The sequence below is a fragment of the Podarcis liolepis genome (genome assembly GCF_965112155.1).
Source record: "Podarcis liolepis genome assembly, chromosome: 1".
Lineage (NCBI taxonomy): Eukaryota > Metazoa > Chordata > Lepidosauria > Squamata > Lacertidae > Podarcis > Podarcis liolepis.
The window spans coordinates 130,481,622-130,496,513 of record NC_139554.1 but is presented as its reverse complement, the minus strand read 5'-3'; the positions used below and the strand labels follow the sequence as shown (position 1 = coordinate 130,496,513).

The 14,892-nt window shown below is 46.1% G+C and overlaps 1 protein-coding gene across 2 annotated transcripts in view; it reads left to right on the top strand.

The window, feature by feature from the left end:
* PARD3B (par-3 family cell polarity regulator beta) overlaps positions 1 to 14,892 on the top strand; it is a 579,832-nt gene that overhangs the window by 420,160 nt on the left and 144,780 nt on the right. For both annotated transcript variants that reach the window (XM_083472433.1, XM_083472434.1), the window contains one exon: positions 157 to 453. In XM_083472433.1, coding sequence (XP_083328559.1) covers positions 157 to 453 — 297 coding nt within the window. The remainder of the gene's footprint in view (positions 1 to 156; positions 454 to 14,892) is intronic.

Here is a 14,892-nt window from a genome sequence, read left to right as displayed (position 1 = left end):
AAATGCTGGAGCATGCTTATAACGCGTGAGATGTTTCCTAAGGTTCTAACTGTGGTTTTTGTTGTCTATGCAAAATAACTGTTGCCTCCAGAAGTTGCATGCTTTGCTTTGCTAGATGTTGATGCAAACGCTAAACTTTGTTGTTTTGTCTCCTAGGATCGGTGCGAAACATCAGGAGCTGCGGCAGAAGCAGGCCAGGGGGCTTGCCGAGTATTCCCCCGGCCCCGTGGGCCCTCCGCCTGATATTGACGACGACGAGACAGACCCCAATTACGCACAAGTCAATCACTTCCGAGAAATGTATCCACCTGCCAGTGCGTACAGGCCGTCTTCTCCACCTGTGTCAGAAAACTTTGGATGTGACAGCCCTCCAGTGCCAGTGGACAGGGACCACCTTGAAGGACTGTATGCGAGGATAAACAAGCCGTCTCACCAGCCTGCTCATGTGGAGAGGTAGTGATTCATATCATGGAAATTAATGCAAAATAGCATGTTGTTTGTTTATGTCATGAAATTTATACAGTCGTACCTTGGTTGCGCGTCGAGGTCCCCCAGGCCACCCCAATAACTCACACTTCACACATCAATCTTTGTTTAAGCTTTTTGGCATGAATTTGGCCACAACTTTATTTAAATACACACACATGAGTGGTTGCTTAGGCATTGGTTATGACTATCTGTCCTTGCCCCAGGGACAGAACTGACTTCCAGATTCCAGCGGAAGCCAGTCAGGGAGAACCATATTGGGGAGAAATGAAGCTGGACATCAGTCCCTCATCTCTCACCCTTATGCCCCCTGGGCTTGCACGGCCCAAGTCCGATGCCGGGGATTAGGACGAAAGGGATGGCAAGCCCCTGGATTCCTTTAACGGAATTCCCTTTCAGCACCACCATTGGAGGGGTTGGCACTTACTCCTCCTCCAACCAATTTTAACCAATGCCTAACCACCAACCTTACAAGTTGTGACGATTTGCTACGCAGTAGGCAAAAACCAAATGGCAACAGCCAATCAGCCAAATGGACAAAATTCCTACCAGGCCCCTGCCCCAAGGCAGATGACCCTATGACAGGCATAGCAAGGGCAGAGGACAACACCCCCCCCCTTTTCAGGCCCCAGGCTGCGAGCCCTGCATTTAAGACCTCTGACCCCTCCTACGTTTTAGCAACATAACACTCTCCCCAGCAACACTCCTTGCCCAGTCACAGCATGTGGCCAATTTGCCCAACAACAGTGGGGTGGCCTTTTTGGCCCCCACCGCAACACGTGCTCTCTATTATGGAGAACACTCTTTGTCGAACGCCTTGTGACTCAAACGTTTTGGCTCCCGAACGCCGCCAACCCGGAAGTGAGTGTTCCGGTTTGCAAACATTTTTTGGAACCCAAACGTGTGCCGGAGTTTCCAGGGCTTCCGGTTGGGTGCAGGAAGCTCCGGCAGCCAATCGGAAGCCGCGCCGTGGTTTTCGAACGTTTTCAGAAGTCGAACGGATTTCCGGAACGGATTCCGTCCAAGAACCAAGGTACGACTGTACACCCCTTGGTTGTTAAAAATCCTCAAAGCAGTTTGCAGAAGATAAAACAGTAAAATCAAGGAAAAAATCACAACCGTACTTTACAAACATGCAAAAGTTAAAATATTGAAAGAGTTTAAGATTACCTCAACTTTCTAAGAATCTGGGGAGGGCTTGCCTAAACAAGAATGCTTTTGTTGTTGGTTAGTTGTTTAGTCGTGTCCGACTCTTCGTGACCCCATGGACCAGAGCACGCCAGGCACTTCTGTCTTCCACTGCCTCCCGCAGTTTGGTCAAACTCATGCTGGTAGCTTTGAGAACACTGTCCAACCATCTCGTCCTCTGTCATCCCCTTCTCCTTGTGCCCTCCATCTTTCCCAACACCAGGGTCTTTTCCAGGGAGTCATCTCTTCTCATGAGGTGGCCAAAGTATTGGGGTCTCAGCTTCAGGATCTGTCCTTCCAGTGAGCACTCTGGGCTGATTTCCTTAAGAATGGATAGGTTTGATCTTCTTGCAGTCCATGGGACTCTCAAGAGTCTCCTCCAGCACCATAATTCAAAAGCATCAATTCTTCGGCGATCAGCCTTCTTTATTTTCCAGCTCTCACTTCCATACATCACTACTGGGAAAACCATAGCTTTAACAAGAATGCTTTTAGCAGGCGCCAAAAGGAATACAAAGAAGGCTTGACCTCAAAAGGCAGAACATACTAGGTTCCATCAGTCTCTGAGGCAGGCTGGTTTTGTGTCTAACGCCCTCTCTGCAAGGTTTGTCACATGGGCCTGTTACCACTTTGGATAGCGTACACGAATGGCTGTAGCACTGCAGCACCGTCACAAACTGTGATGTTGTGACAAAGTAATGAGGTAGGGAAATTAAACAGTAGAAATGTTTATGATCGGAATGTCAAGAAGCTAACCTTCAGATTTCTCCATTCCCAAATCCACTTTTTACAAGAGAGATCCAGATTATAACTTTGCTTCAGCACTTTTGCAATTTTACTCGGGTTGGCTGAGTTATTGCGAACGATCGAGGAATATTTGTTTAAATGCAAACAGTATATTCACTTTACATTTGCGCCAGTTCTAGTCCCACTGCTCAAGGTCGAAATCATTATTAAAAGGCTTCTACTTTACAAAATTGACAGAATTGACCTGACTCCAATCCAATTGAGGCACTACCAAATAAGTGGGTTCTTCCCTCCCGCTTCCTGCTCGGAAGAACTTGTTATTTGGCAGTATAAAAGACTTGTGTGCTCAAATTGTGCTTTTTTGCCCCCGTGATCATTCGGCGCCATTAGCAACCAGCTTTTGTACCATATGCAGTGATTTACTATGTATGCTTACAGTTTACATTTCCCCTGTTGTGTGATATTATGCGCTTTCAATTAAGTCGGAGGGAGGACTGAGAATCACGGCACTTTTATGCAGACTGTAAAGCGTGGCTTTGCAAGACAGATTACCTTTCAGGGCCTTTCCAATAACCAAGTAGGGAGAGAGGGGCCATTTTTAATCCTTACTGTCAAGCTTCCAGGTTGATAGCAATAAGAAATATAGTATCCCCCACCCCCTGTATGAGTTAAACAAGAAAACACAGATTTGCAGGCACAGTTGTGGAGCCGTCACCATGAGATTCTGAAAGTTGGCATTTGATAATACAAAATAAAAATAGAAGAGAGCTTGATTAGACTTCCTGTGTGTTACAATAAATTGTGACACCTCTTGGAGGTGGAGGCAGTATGTGAAAGTACAGTGGTGCCTCGCAAGACGAAAAAAATCCGTTCCGCGAGTCTCTTCGTCTTGCGGTTTTTTCCGTCTTGCGAAGCAAGCCCATTAGCGGCTTAGCGGATTAGCGCTATTAGCGGCTTAGCGGATCAGCGGATCAGCTGTTAAGCGGCTTAGCGGATCAGCTGATAAGCGGCTTAGCGGATCAGCTGTTAAGCGGCTTAGCGGCTTAGGATCAGCTGATAAGCGGCTTAGCGGCTTGGGGAAAAGGGGGGGGGGAAACCCCGCAGGAACTCGCAAGACATTTTCGTCTTGCGAAGCAAGCCCATAGGAAATTCGTTTTGCGAAGCACCTCCAAAACGAAAAACCCTTTCGTCTAGCGGGTTTTCCATCTTGCGAGGCATTCGTCTTGCGGGGCACCACTGTATAAGCAAACAGCTAGACAAATTAGAAGACAGGAGTGTCAGTTTGGCCCTGCGACTGTGGGTCTCTGGGGCTGTGAGTGCCATGCACTGCGCATGGCCCTGGCACTGAAATTTGTGGGTGCCTGGCCCCTTCATGGGGAGTTTTGTGGGTGCTTGGGCACCCAGGGCCCCAGGGAGTTGTCACCTATGATGGAAGAGTAAAAATGAATGGTTGTTACTAAGGTTTGTATAATTTGTTTGTCAGCGCTATCACTAGTCCTATTTTTGGTTAAAGGGACAGTAAATAGTATGGACTTGTGTATAGATTAATTCGTTTAAGACTCTTTTGCAGAAATCAATACCAGTTTAGAACACTTCCTTTATGTGCTAAAGCAGGGGTCAGCAAGCTTTTTCAGCAGGGGGCTGGCCCATTGTCCCTCAGACCTTGTGGGGAGGCAGGACTATATTTGGGGGGGGTGAATGAATTCCTATGCCCCACAAATAACCCAGAGGTGCATTTTAAAGAAAAGCACACATTCTACTCATGTAAAAACACGCTGATTCCCGGAACGTCCGCAGGCCGGGTTGAGAAGGTGATTGGGCCGCATCCAGCCCCTGGGCCTTAGTTTGCCTACTCATGTGCTAAATTGGAAAGAGGTTCAGAACTAACTATTGGGCCACATATTAATAGTTCCTGAGGTTAACAGGATAAGAATATATACGTGTGTGTGTGTGTGTGTGTGTGTGTGTGTGTGTGTGTGTGTGTTTATAGTGTAATCATTAAAACAGAAATGGCCACCGAAAGCCCATACTGAATCCAGCAGCATTGTAAGCTGACTAGATAACTTTTATGTTATGAGGCAGCATACAGATTCAATCAAACATTACATTATTCATACCCAATATTTGTATATGTGTTTTGTATGGACCCAGCATCCTGACTGATCATTCGGATAATATATTGCAGTTAAGCATCTTAAAAGCAGCACTGACAATTAAAAGAAGCTATAGTCGGTGACCCCAATAATGCTATGTGGTTCAACCGTGGTCTCATTCTATTACTCTGCATCAGTACTTCCAGTCTAGGAACTTCTTCAAAAAAACTTTACTGCTGTGCTTCGTAACACCTGCTAGGCTACGCTAGAGGATGAGAAGAGGCTGAGCGTATTATCATAAAGTAATGGTGTGAATGAAAAGCCAGGGTTTATCAGGGCATTTTCTTTCTAGCAGAATCTCAGGCTGTGAACCCCCAGGTTGCTTTATTTATTTATTTTACAAACCCCCTGAACTTTCAAAAGCTTGATATCTAGGTAAAGGTAAAGTGACCCCTGACCATTAGGTCCAGTCGTGGCCAACTCTGGGGTTGTGGTGCTCATCTCGCTTTATTGGCTGAGGGAGCCAGCATACAGCTTCCAGGTCATGTGGCCAGCATGACCAAGCCGCTTCTGGCGAACCAGAGCAGCGCACAGAAATGCCGTTTACCTTCCCACCAGTGCAGTACCTATTTATCTACTTGCACTTTGATGTGCTTTCAAACTTCTAGGTTGGCAGGAGCAGGGACTGAGCAACGGGAGCTCACCCCGTCGTGGGGATTTGAACTGCTGACCTTCTGATCATCAAGTCCTAGGCTCTGTGGTTTAACCCACAGCATATAGATATCTACATGCATGCTATTGCTCGTGCCTGTCTATGGGAGCCCGCTGTACCAGGAGAACAATTTTCTTTGTAAGATTGCTTTTTTTTTGTGGTGCCCTAGATCTCTTAGAAGACTTGACTATGTTCAGTGTTTCCTATAAATCCGAACCACAGCCATAAATTGTTCGCAAACGGTTCCTTTGGAAACGAAGGCTGCTACTGAAAAGAAGACTCTTCTCTCTGAGAAAATTAAAAATAATGGGCAATTGCAATGGGTACTTGTAACAGCTGCCACTTATAGGCTGCCTCAGATGGCTGTGGACCTCCAGATAGCAAGATATGTAGTGGCATCAAGAATTGTAGATAGCTTCACCACATGAAAATAGCCACCCACAGCCTGTCTGTGGGTGGGCGTCATTCCCTCAGAAAGTCAAGTCCACCAGACCAAGATGAAGGAAGGAAATTTCACTTTTAGAAATATGGCAACCCTATATTATTTCTCCCTGCTCCTATGTGTAGCGGGAGGGGGGGCAACAACAAGAAAGTTATTGCCATTTTGGTTTGGCTATGCAATTCAATGGGATTTCTAGAGATTTGTATTTTCCGGATCATGATCCAGGGCAAATAGGATTGGGTTCAGACCAGTCCAGAATGAATCAGGTCCAATCCAGATTTACCAACTGAGGCCATGAATCAGAATAGGGGGGTTTGTGCACAGCGCTCACGTTTAGTTCTTTAGCTTCAACAAACAGAACCCAGATTACTTCATCTCAGTCTTAGAATTCCAGTCATGGGCCATTACCATAGAGGATTGAATTAAAACTCATGCAATCACTTATTTACTTATTTTCCCCGGTGAAAAATGTATTATCATCCCTTTAATGATTTTATAAAATTATGAGGCATCTTATAATGAAAGATCTCTGTGGCTTGATCAGTGTACCTCATACTGACGTACAGCTAGTCATAGCTCCCTCTACAAAGTGCCCGGTTTTAAAGTCCTACTCATTACAGGACATTACTGTCAAAGCTATTCCAATAATTAGAAGCCTTTCTATACATCAAAAACCAAGAAATAATCCCAAATGCAAGGGCTAAACCCGCATTTTTACCAGTATGGTGTTAATCCCTCCTGTCGTAACTGGAGGTTGATTTACACTCTGTAAAATTCACAGTTAAGGTAAAGGTAAAGGGACCCCTGACCATTAGGTCCAGTCATGGCCGACTCTTGGGTTGCGGCGCTCATCTCGCTTTATTGGCCGAGGGAGTCGGCGTACAGCTTCCGGGTCATGTGGCCAGCATAACTAAGCCGCTTCTGGCGAACCAGAGCAGTCCATTAACTGTTAATAACTCAATGCATAAGGATGTGGGTGGCCCTGTGGGTTAAACCACAGAGCCTAGGACTTGTCGATCAGAAGGTTGGCGGTTCGAATCCCCGCGACGGGGTGAGCTCCTGTTGCTCGGTCCCTGCTCCTGCGAACCTAGCAGTTCAAAAGCACCTCAAAGTGCAAGTAGATAAATAGGTACCGCTCTGGCGGGAAGGTAAACGGTGTTTCCGTGCGCTGCTCTGGTTTGCCAGAAGCGGCTTAGTCATGCTGGCCACATGACCTGGAAGCTGTATGCTGGCTCCCTCAGCCAATAAAGCGAGATGAGCACCACAACCCCAGAGTCAGCCACGACTGGACCTAATGGTCAGGGGTCACTTTACCTTTACCTAGATATCAAGCTTTTGAAAGTTCAGGGGGTTTGTACGCCGGCTCCCTCGGCCAATAAAGCGAGATGAGCTCTTTCTTCTTTCATGCGCAAAAAGAAAATTAAATGTACTCCTTTGCCAAACCAGTTTTCTATTGCATATGAACTCTAACTCTCTCTCTCTCTCTCTCTCTCTCTCTCTCTCTCTCTCACACACACACACACACACACACACACTCCCAACCTAGAAGTGTCAGATATGCTTGGTAACATTACAATTTAGCACTTAAACAGCCTAGGCTTGTCCATCTCTTTATTACGTCGGTGCTGCTTGTTTGAGGAAGGGAGTGGTGCATGTGATGAATCCTACTGTTTCTCAGCCTTAGCTGAAGAAACTGCTTTACAGTCTTCGACTTAACGCCACATGGGATTTTACGAAAATGGGTATTGATACTTGACTAGGGGACAGTGGGTAAAATGCAACGTGTGAATGGCCGTTGTTGTTAACTGCATTTCCCACATTTTTCCGATGCAGATTTTTTTGGGCGGAAGGTGACGTAGGAAGTAATGAGTGCGGTCTTTAATTTTTCACTTCAGAAAAATTAAAGGCTGAGCTGCACAAAAAAAGCCTCTTACTATAGCATTGCAGAAATGTGCAGTTGTGAATATTACACCTCCAGCTGGAATTCTAGCATTGGCAACACTGGGAAAATAATAATCAGTGTACCTAACTTAAAACCATACAGTGGCTCAGTCCAGACATTACTTCAAAATCATGGCTTCTGCTACCTATAGTTTTGATCCCAACCCATAGTTTGAAGTTAAGAATTTACAAGCAAATGATGCAAACCCACTTTGACCCATGGCTTCTATTTCTCCAGGGTGGGCCAGGGAAGCCATTTGCCTCAGGTGGCGTATCGATTCCCTGCCAGTGCACCACAGCCAGCCCTACTGGGGCTTCCCGCAGCAACAACCCAGCGCCGTTGCCCTTGTTGCTGAGCCCTTGCCACTGCATTGTGACACGGGTGCAAGGATAGAGTTGCAGTGGCGAGGCTGCAGCGGCGCAGGGGCAGGGCCCCAGATCTGGTTGGAGGTCATTGGATCGTTTTGCTAATACAGTGGTGCCTCGCAAGACGAAAATAATCCGTTCTGTGATTCTCTTCGTCTAGCGGTTTTTTCGTCTTGCGAAGCAAGCCCATTGACGGATTAGCGGATTAGCGCTTTTAACGGCTTTTAGCGGCTTGTCGGCTGATCGGATCAGCTGATAAGCGGCTTAGCAGCTTAGAAAAAGGGGTAGGGAGGAAAAAAAACCCGCAGGAACTCGCAAGACATTGTCGTCTTGCGAAGCAAGCCCATAGGAAATTCGTCTAGCGAAGCACCTCCAAAACGAAAAACTCTTTCGCCTAGCGAGTTTTCCGTCTTGCGAGGCGTTCGTCTTGCGGGGCACCACTGTAGCGGCAAAATGTGTTGGGCTGGCCGTACTGTTTCTGGTTTGTTGGCTGGTTGCAGACTATGGTTTGTCAATCTAATATAATGCCAAACTATAATTTAGCTTTCTTACATTTGGTTTGATGTGATGCCAAATTCAGCCACTAAATTCAAGCCTGAACAGGAATTTAGGACTCTGATTCAAATCCATTTCTGAACAGGGAGTTGTTTTCTTCTTAAATCAATGTTACCCTACTCCACAATGTCCCCCCGCCCCTCTCTCTATATATACTGTACTTTTTCGGGTATAAGGCTAGGTATTTTTACTCTAAAATAATGTTTAAAAATGGGGGTCGTCTTATACATGGGGATCATCTTCCCAATTTTCATAAATTTGTATCCCCCAAAATAGGGGTCATTTTATACATGGAAAAATACGGTATTTGTTGTGAAAAAAGTGCCAAAGTACCCTTTAACCAAAAGTGGGTTGTGGTTCCTTTAACAGGCAGCATAGTAATAAGAATGTTAACTTTTTTTTGCGCGGGGGCATATAATATTTTTTTTATTAAAAAAAATCTGCCATTTAATTTTAAATGCTAATATGTGTGCGGGTAATTAAGAAGCCAAAATTGCCTATGAGCTTGGTAAGCTCTAAGAATGGGAGAGAGAGAGATCATTACGCCTCTGCTCATGGATAGCTATTTGCGAACCAGCTGATAATGTGCAAAATGAAGATTTTGTAAGTGGCATTTTAAATGAATGGTTAATGGCTTGAAGATTAATTAAATAGTCAGAGTTGTTCAAAAGAACCTGCTAAAATCTTGTTTGTAGGCCAGTCACTTGCATAGCAAAAGTGCAAGCCTATCTAGCAAGCAATTTACAGCATTTCCCCCCTCAAACCACACACACACACCTTTCCAGCATGCTACATACACATAAGGTCAGAAAGGTTATACTGCAGGGTACTTTAATACTGGGGACGCGGGTGGCGCTGTGGGTAAAACTTCAGCGCCTATGCCTAGGGCTTGCCGATCGCATGGTCGGCGGTTCAAATCCCCGCGGCAGGGTGAGCTCCCGCCGTTCGGTCCCAGCTCTGCCCACCTAGCAGTTTGAAAGCACTCTTAAGTGCAAGTAGATAAATAGGGACCGCTTTATAGAGGGGAAGGTAAACGGCGTTTCCGTGTGCTGCGCTGGTGCTGGCTCACCAGCTGCAGCTTCGTTACGCTGGCCACATGACCCGGAAGTGTCTTCGGACGGCGCCGGCTCACGGCCTCTAGAGCGAGATGAGCACACAACCCTAGAGTCGGACACGACTGGCCCATACGGGCAGGGGTACCTTTACCTTTTTACTTTAATACTAAATAAGTACCGCAAAACGAATGATAAAACTTTGAATTTGTTGTTCTACCAGTATTCATCTCACTGAGGGTGGGTGAGGCAGGGAAGGAGATTCACATTTTGTAAGCATCAAAACATTGCTGTTTTTGAAAGCTGGGAAATGCAGTATCCCTGCGGAAAGCACTAACTTGGGGAAGGGGGAGATTTGGATTCCAAGGCAGCTATCCATTTTTATTTTTGGTGCAATACAATGATTCTCTGGGAAGCTCATTAATGTACTGCTTTCATTCCTGGGCAGCACCTTAGAACACAGTTCACCGTATTGTGCATATTGAGAATATTGAGAAAGAAGCATTCTAGGCTTTGGTACGCTTTGTATATTATTTTGCTGCTGTTCCTTCATTTGAGGCCATACTAGAGAGTGTTGGTTTTCATGTTTTTAAGAGGGCCAGCGCCCTCAGCCACGGTTGCCGCAGGCTGAACGGACAAACTGTTAACTGTAATCCGCCATCACAACTAAAACTTCCTTCCCCCAATTGGCACAGGGCCTGTCAATGTCAGAGCACGCCTCCTGAACGATGGGCTTCTCCCTTAACAAAATCCATCGCAACTGGCAAACCAAATTGCCTTTGAGTCCGTCTGCAATGCAGCACAGGAATTACAGTCCAAAATCAGATATTCCTATTCCCAGCAGGTGGTGGTGATGGAGAGGTTGTGGAGACAGATAACAACATGACACTGCCCCCCCCCCGGGGCAGTCTGATGGAGAAGCAAAGTGCAACGCCCTTCCCAAGCCATTTCCAATCTTGAGTTCTTTCCTACAGTGATTAGCATGATGAAGCAGGGATGTCAGGCCTAGTTCTCCCATCTATATCAAAATAAATACTTCGGTTGACCAGGTGACCTCATAAGCGTGAGGTCGGTATGGAGCAACCAAGAGAGCTCCCCTGGCAATTATTACATGCTGCTTACTGCAAAAGATTTGTTAGACAGTGATGGAAAGTCTTAATGCACGGAGTGGTGGAGGAGGACACGCACAATGATGATTAAGATGACAGTGAACTGGAAACAGCTGCAACGCTCTCCCTGGGTTCCGTATGGCTTAAGATGAAGACCACCTGGGGTGGCTACTGTGTCTGATTTTTAGAGAGAGTGTGCGGCTATTCTCCCACTGTGTACATTCCTCTTCTTCGGTTTTTGAAATAAGGAAGCCATTGTTAAAGTCTGCAGACAAAGTTTTTGCAGTCGTTTCTTTTCCTCTATATGTCCGTGTATATATTGCTGATGTTATATGCTGTGTGCAAACTGAGCTACAAAACTACATACCGTATTTTTCCGTGTATAAGACGAGGGTTTTTGTTTTTTTTATAACTAATTGTGAAAAATAGGGGCTCATCTTATATACTGATAGTGTAGAGGGGGGACGTGCGATTGGTGGCGGCTGCGAGCAGGAGATTGTAAGCAGCGTTTGGGCGGGTGATTGGTGGCTGCGGCAACGCCTGCTGATGATTGGCTGTTGCTGCGGCAAGTGGGCGGGCGATTGGTGGCTGTTGGCGGTGAGTGGGCAGACAATCGGGGGCTTCAGCGAGGTGTGTGATTGGCAGCGGCAGTCAGGTGGGTGAGTGATTGGTGGCAAACCCCCACAATAAAAGCGCAGCCCCTCTGGACAATCTTCCCCAAAAGAAGCTCAACAACTCTGGGCAATCTCCCCCCCCCCCCATTTCCTTAATTTGGAGTCCCAAAAAATAGGGGTCGTCTTCTACACGGGGGCGTTTTATACATGGAAAAATACGGTATATCAGAAGATAGGCAGAGTCGCGCTGGAGGCAACAGCCAAAGGTTCTTTCTGATGCAGAACCCTCTTTCGCAGGCAGATTCCTCCAGGAACCCCACAGGCCAGGCAGGATATGAAAGCAACAGCCTATCTAAGCACTTTGTTTCCCAATGTTTAGATGCACGCTGTCTTTGAATATGGATGTTCTATTTAGTGGTGATAGCTTTAAGGTAAAGGTAAAGGGACCCCTGACCATTAGGCCCAGTCATGACCGACTCTGGGGTTGCGGCGCTCATCTCACTTTATTGGCCGAGGGAGCCGGTGTACAGCTTCCGGGTCATGTGGCCAGCATGACTAAGCCGCTTCTGGCAAACCAGAGCAGCGCATGGAAACGCCGTTCACCTTCCCGCTGGAGCGGTACCTATTTATCTACTTGCACTGGTATGCTTTCGAACTGCTAGGTTGGCAGGAGCAGGGACCGAGCAATGGGAGCTCACCCCGTCGCAGGGATTCAAACCACCGACTTTCTGATTGGCAAGTCCTAGGGTCTGTGGTTTAACCCACAGTGCCACCCGCGTCCCTGGTGATAGCTTTAGCCACTGATAATTCGCCCTCATCTTTATGGAGATCGAGAAGCAATAAGAGCTTTTGGAATGGCGCAGCAATTAATTCGGAGTCACCATCTTGCCAAAGGATTTATAGCCGAGAGAAGGAACGGACTTGTTTTCAGACTGCATTCCTGGTGAATCTCCTCAGAGGTTTTGAGAAAGGAGGCAGATTGGTGAAGATTAATGGCGCTAAGACTGTTTTGATGTATGGAAGTGATGTTACATGGAAAACGTCTGGATATGGCTACTGGATAAAAAATAATAATATCCACGCAGGATTACAAACTGTCTAACCAGCTTGTGGAGACTATCAGAGGTCACAAAGAGAAAGGAAAAATATATGAAAATAACAACAAGAGATGTGGAAAAACAAGAAGAAAGGACTGGATAGTATTGTGAACATCATAAGGTTTGATTTGTGGACATTAAAACAACAGTAAGAAGCAAGAAGTTGATTGGATCCCCTTCAGAACTTGAAATATGGGTACCCCCAACAAAAATTTAAAATTCGGCTGTGTAATTTGGAATTTATGTAATTTGGTTTGATTTGATGTGATTGGTCGGTTAATAAAAAATTATTCTTAAAAAAAAGATAATTCATCCTCATGGTCAACGGGAACTGTGCACGTACATGCCGGCCGTGGAAATTTCCAGAGTCCTCTACCATTCGAGCATCCCTCTAGCATTTATGTGTGCTTTCTGGTGTTTCCATCTTCATGAGATTCTCTTTAGGTTGCAGTGGTTTTGTTTGTTCTTTGAAAGAAGTCGCCTTCCAAACGTGTGCTTGCATCCATTGGCTGCGGAGTTTTGTGGCACAAACAGGGCTTTTGCAAAAGTATACCCAGGCGAGAGGAGGCCTGCTTGCCAGCAATTCGTGCCAAAAGCCCACAGTGTCTGGGCTGTGTCCCTTAAAGCAGCTTTGTAAGCGAAGGCTTTGGCAGTGGGCGCAATGTGATAGTTAGAATCCACCCAGATCCAGTTGAAACTGACCCCAGTACAGAAAGAATTGTATTATAAGGAGAGCTAAGCACAGAGTATGGTCTCCTTCGTTTCTCCAGAGCAGGGGTAAGGGTCAGGAGGAATCAGCTTTGGAACCATTGGAGAAAGAAATCCAAGACTGCAGGGCGCTCTCATAAATTGGGATGAAGTGGCAAATGGGTGTTAAAAAATATGAGGGATGTTAGTCCTTTGCCTAGGGTACTTATCCCACATTTTAAGGTAAAGGGTAAAGGGATCCCTGACCCCTAGGTCCAGTCATGACCGACTCTGGGGTTGCGGCGCTCATCTTGCTTTATTGGCCGAGGGAGCCGGTGTACAGCTTCCAGGTCATGTGGCCAGCATGACTAAGCTGCTTCTGACGAACCAGAGCAGCGCATGGAAACGCCGTTTACCTTCCCGCCGGAGCAGTACCTATTTATCTACTTGTACTGGCGTGCTTTCGAACTGCTAGGTTGGCAGGAGCAGGGACCAAGCAACGGGAGCTCACCCTGTCACAGGGATTTGAACTGCCGACCTTCTGATCGGCAAGTCCTAGGCTCTGTGGTTTAACCCACGGCGCCACCCTCATCCCTTTTAACCATTGCCTTATGACAAAAAGGCAGCAGGGGGGAGTTCTAATTCTGTGCTACCCAATGAGGACTATACGGGGGGGGAGGGGCACAGAGATTTCCAGCTCTTCCACAAATGTTGGATCCAGTATTCGGAGTTCTTCATGGGAAAATGAGTCCAGTCGTCTTACAACAGCTCTTAGATGCTGCATTCAAACTGTAGGTGAAAGTAGCTTCACTGCCATTTAAAATGATGGGGCCCAGGGTATAAGCATTAGCAAGAGGCTGTTTATTTTTGTTTACACATCCCTAAGCCAGTTCCATAGCTATGCAGCGCTCGAAGCTATGCAAGGAAAAACGAAGGAAGCGGGGGGAAACAGGACTCAATAAGGAGAAGTATATTCTATTCTGTACTAAAAAACTACTGGATAGTTAAACCAGCTAATTATTGGGAGGGATCAGGTCTTTTTGTGAGAAAGATCTTAGCCAGATCTCATGAAGTGACAGGAGAGAGGGGCAATTCTAAAGGAGAGGGGCAATTCATCAAGGCAACAAACAATTTGTGGTAATGTTTAGGGAGGCAGGGGAGGATATATTGTTTAATTATATCCTTTCCAACTTGTGTTAACAAGTTCTACAATTTAACAGAGTAGCATTCCCCTTTTTAAACTTGCACACCGGATGCGTTTGATTAGGCTCGCCAAAGCTTCTAAAATAAGTTACCTGGTAATTTCCCCTTTAAAGGTAAAAGTAAAGGACCCCTGACAGTTAAGTCCAGTTGCAGACGACTCGGGTTGTGGTGCTCATCTTGCTTTATTGGCCGAGGGAGCCGGCGTACAGTCATGTGGCCAGCAGGACTAAGCTGCTTCTGGAGAAACCAGAGCAGCACACGGAAACACTGTTTACCTTCCTGTCAGAGCAGTACCTATTTATCTACTTGCACTTTGATGTGCTTTCAAACTGGGACTGAACAACAGGAGCGCACCACGTCACCGAAATTCGAACTGCCGATCTTGTGATCGGCAAGCCCTAGGCTTAGTGGTTTAGACCACAGCACCACCTGCGTCCCATTATTCCCCCTTTAGTCCCTCATAAAAGAAATAGACACAATAGTCTTCTATAAAAGTATAAAAGGAGTTTACTCACTCACATTCTGTTCACAGATGTATCACAGAAGGCAGACTAAAGTTACAAAAGTAATATACCTGGAATCTATCCCATAAAGAGATAG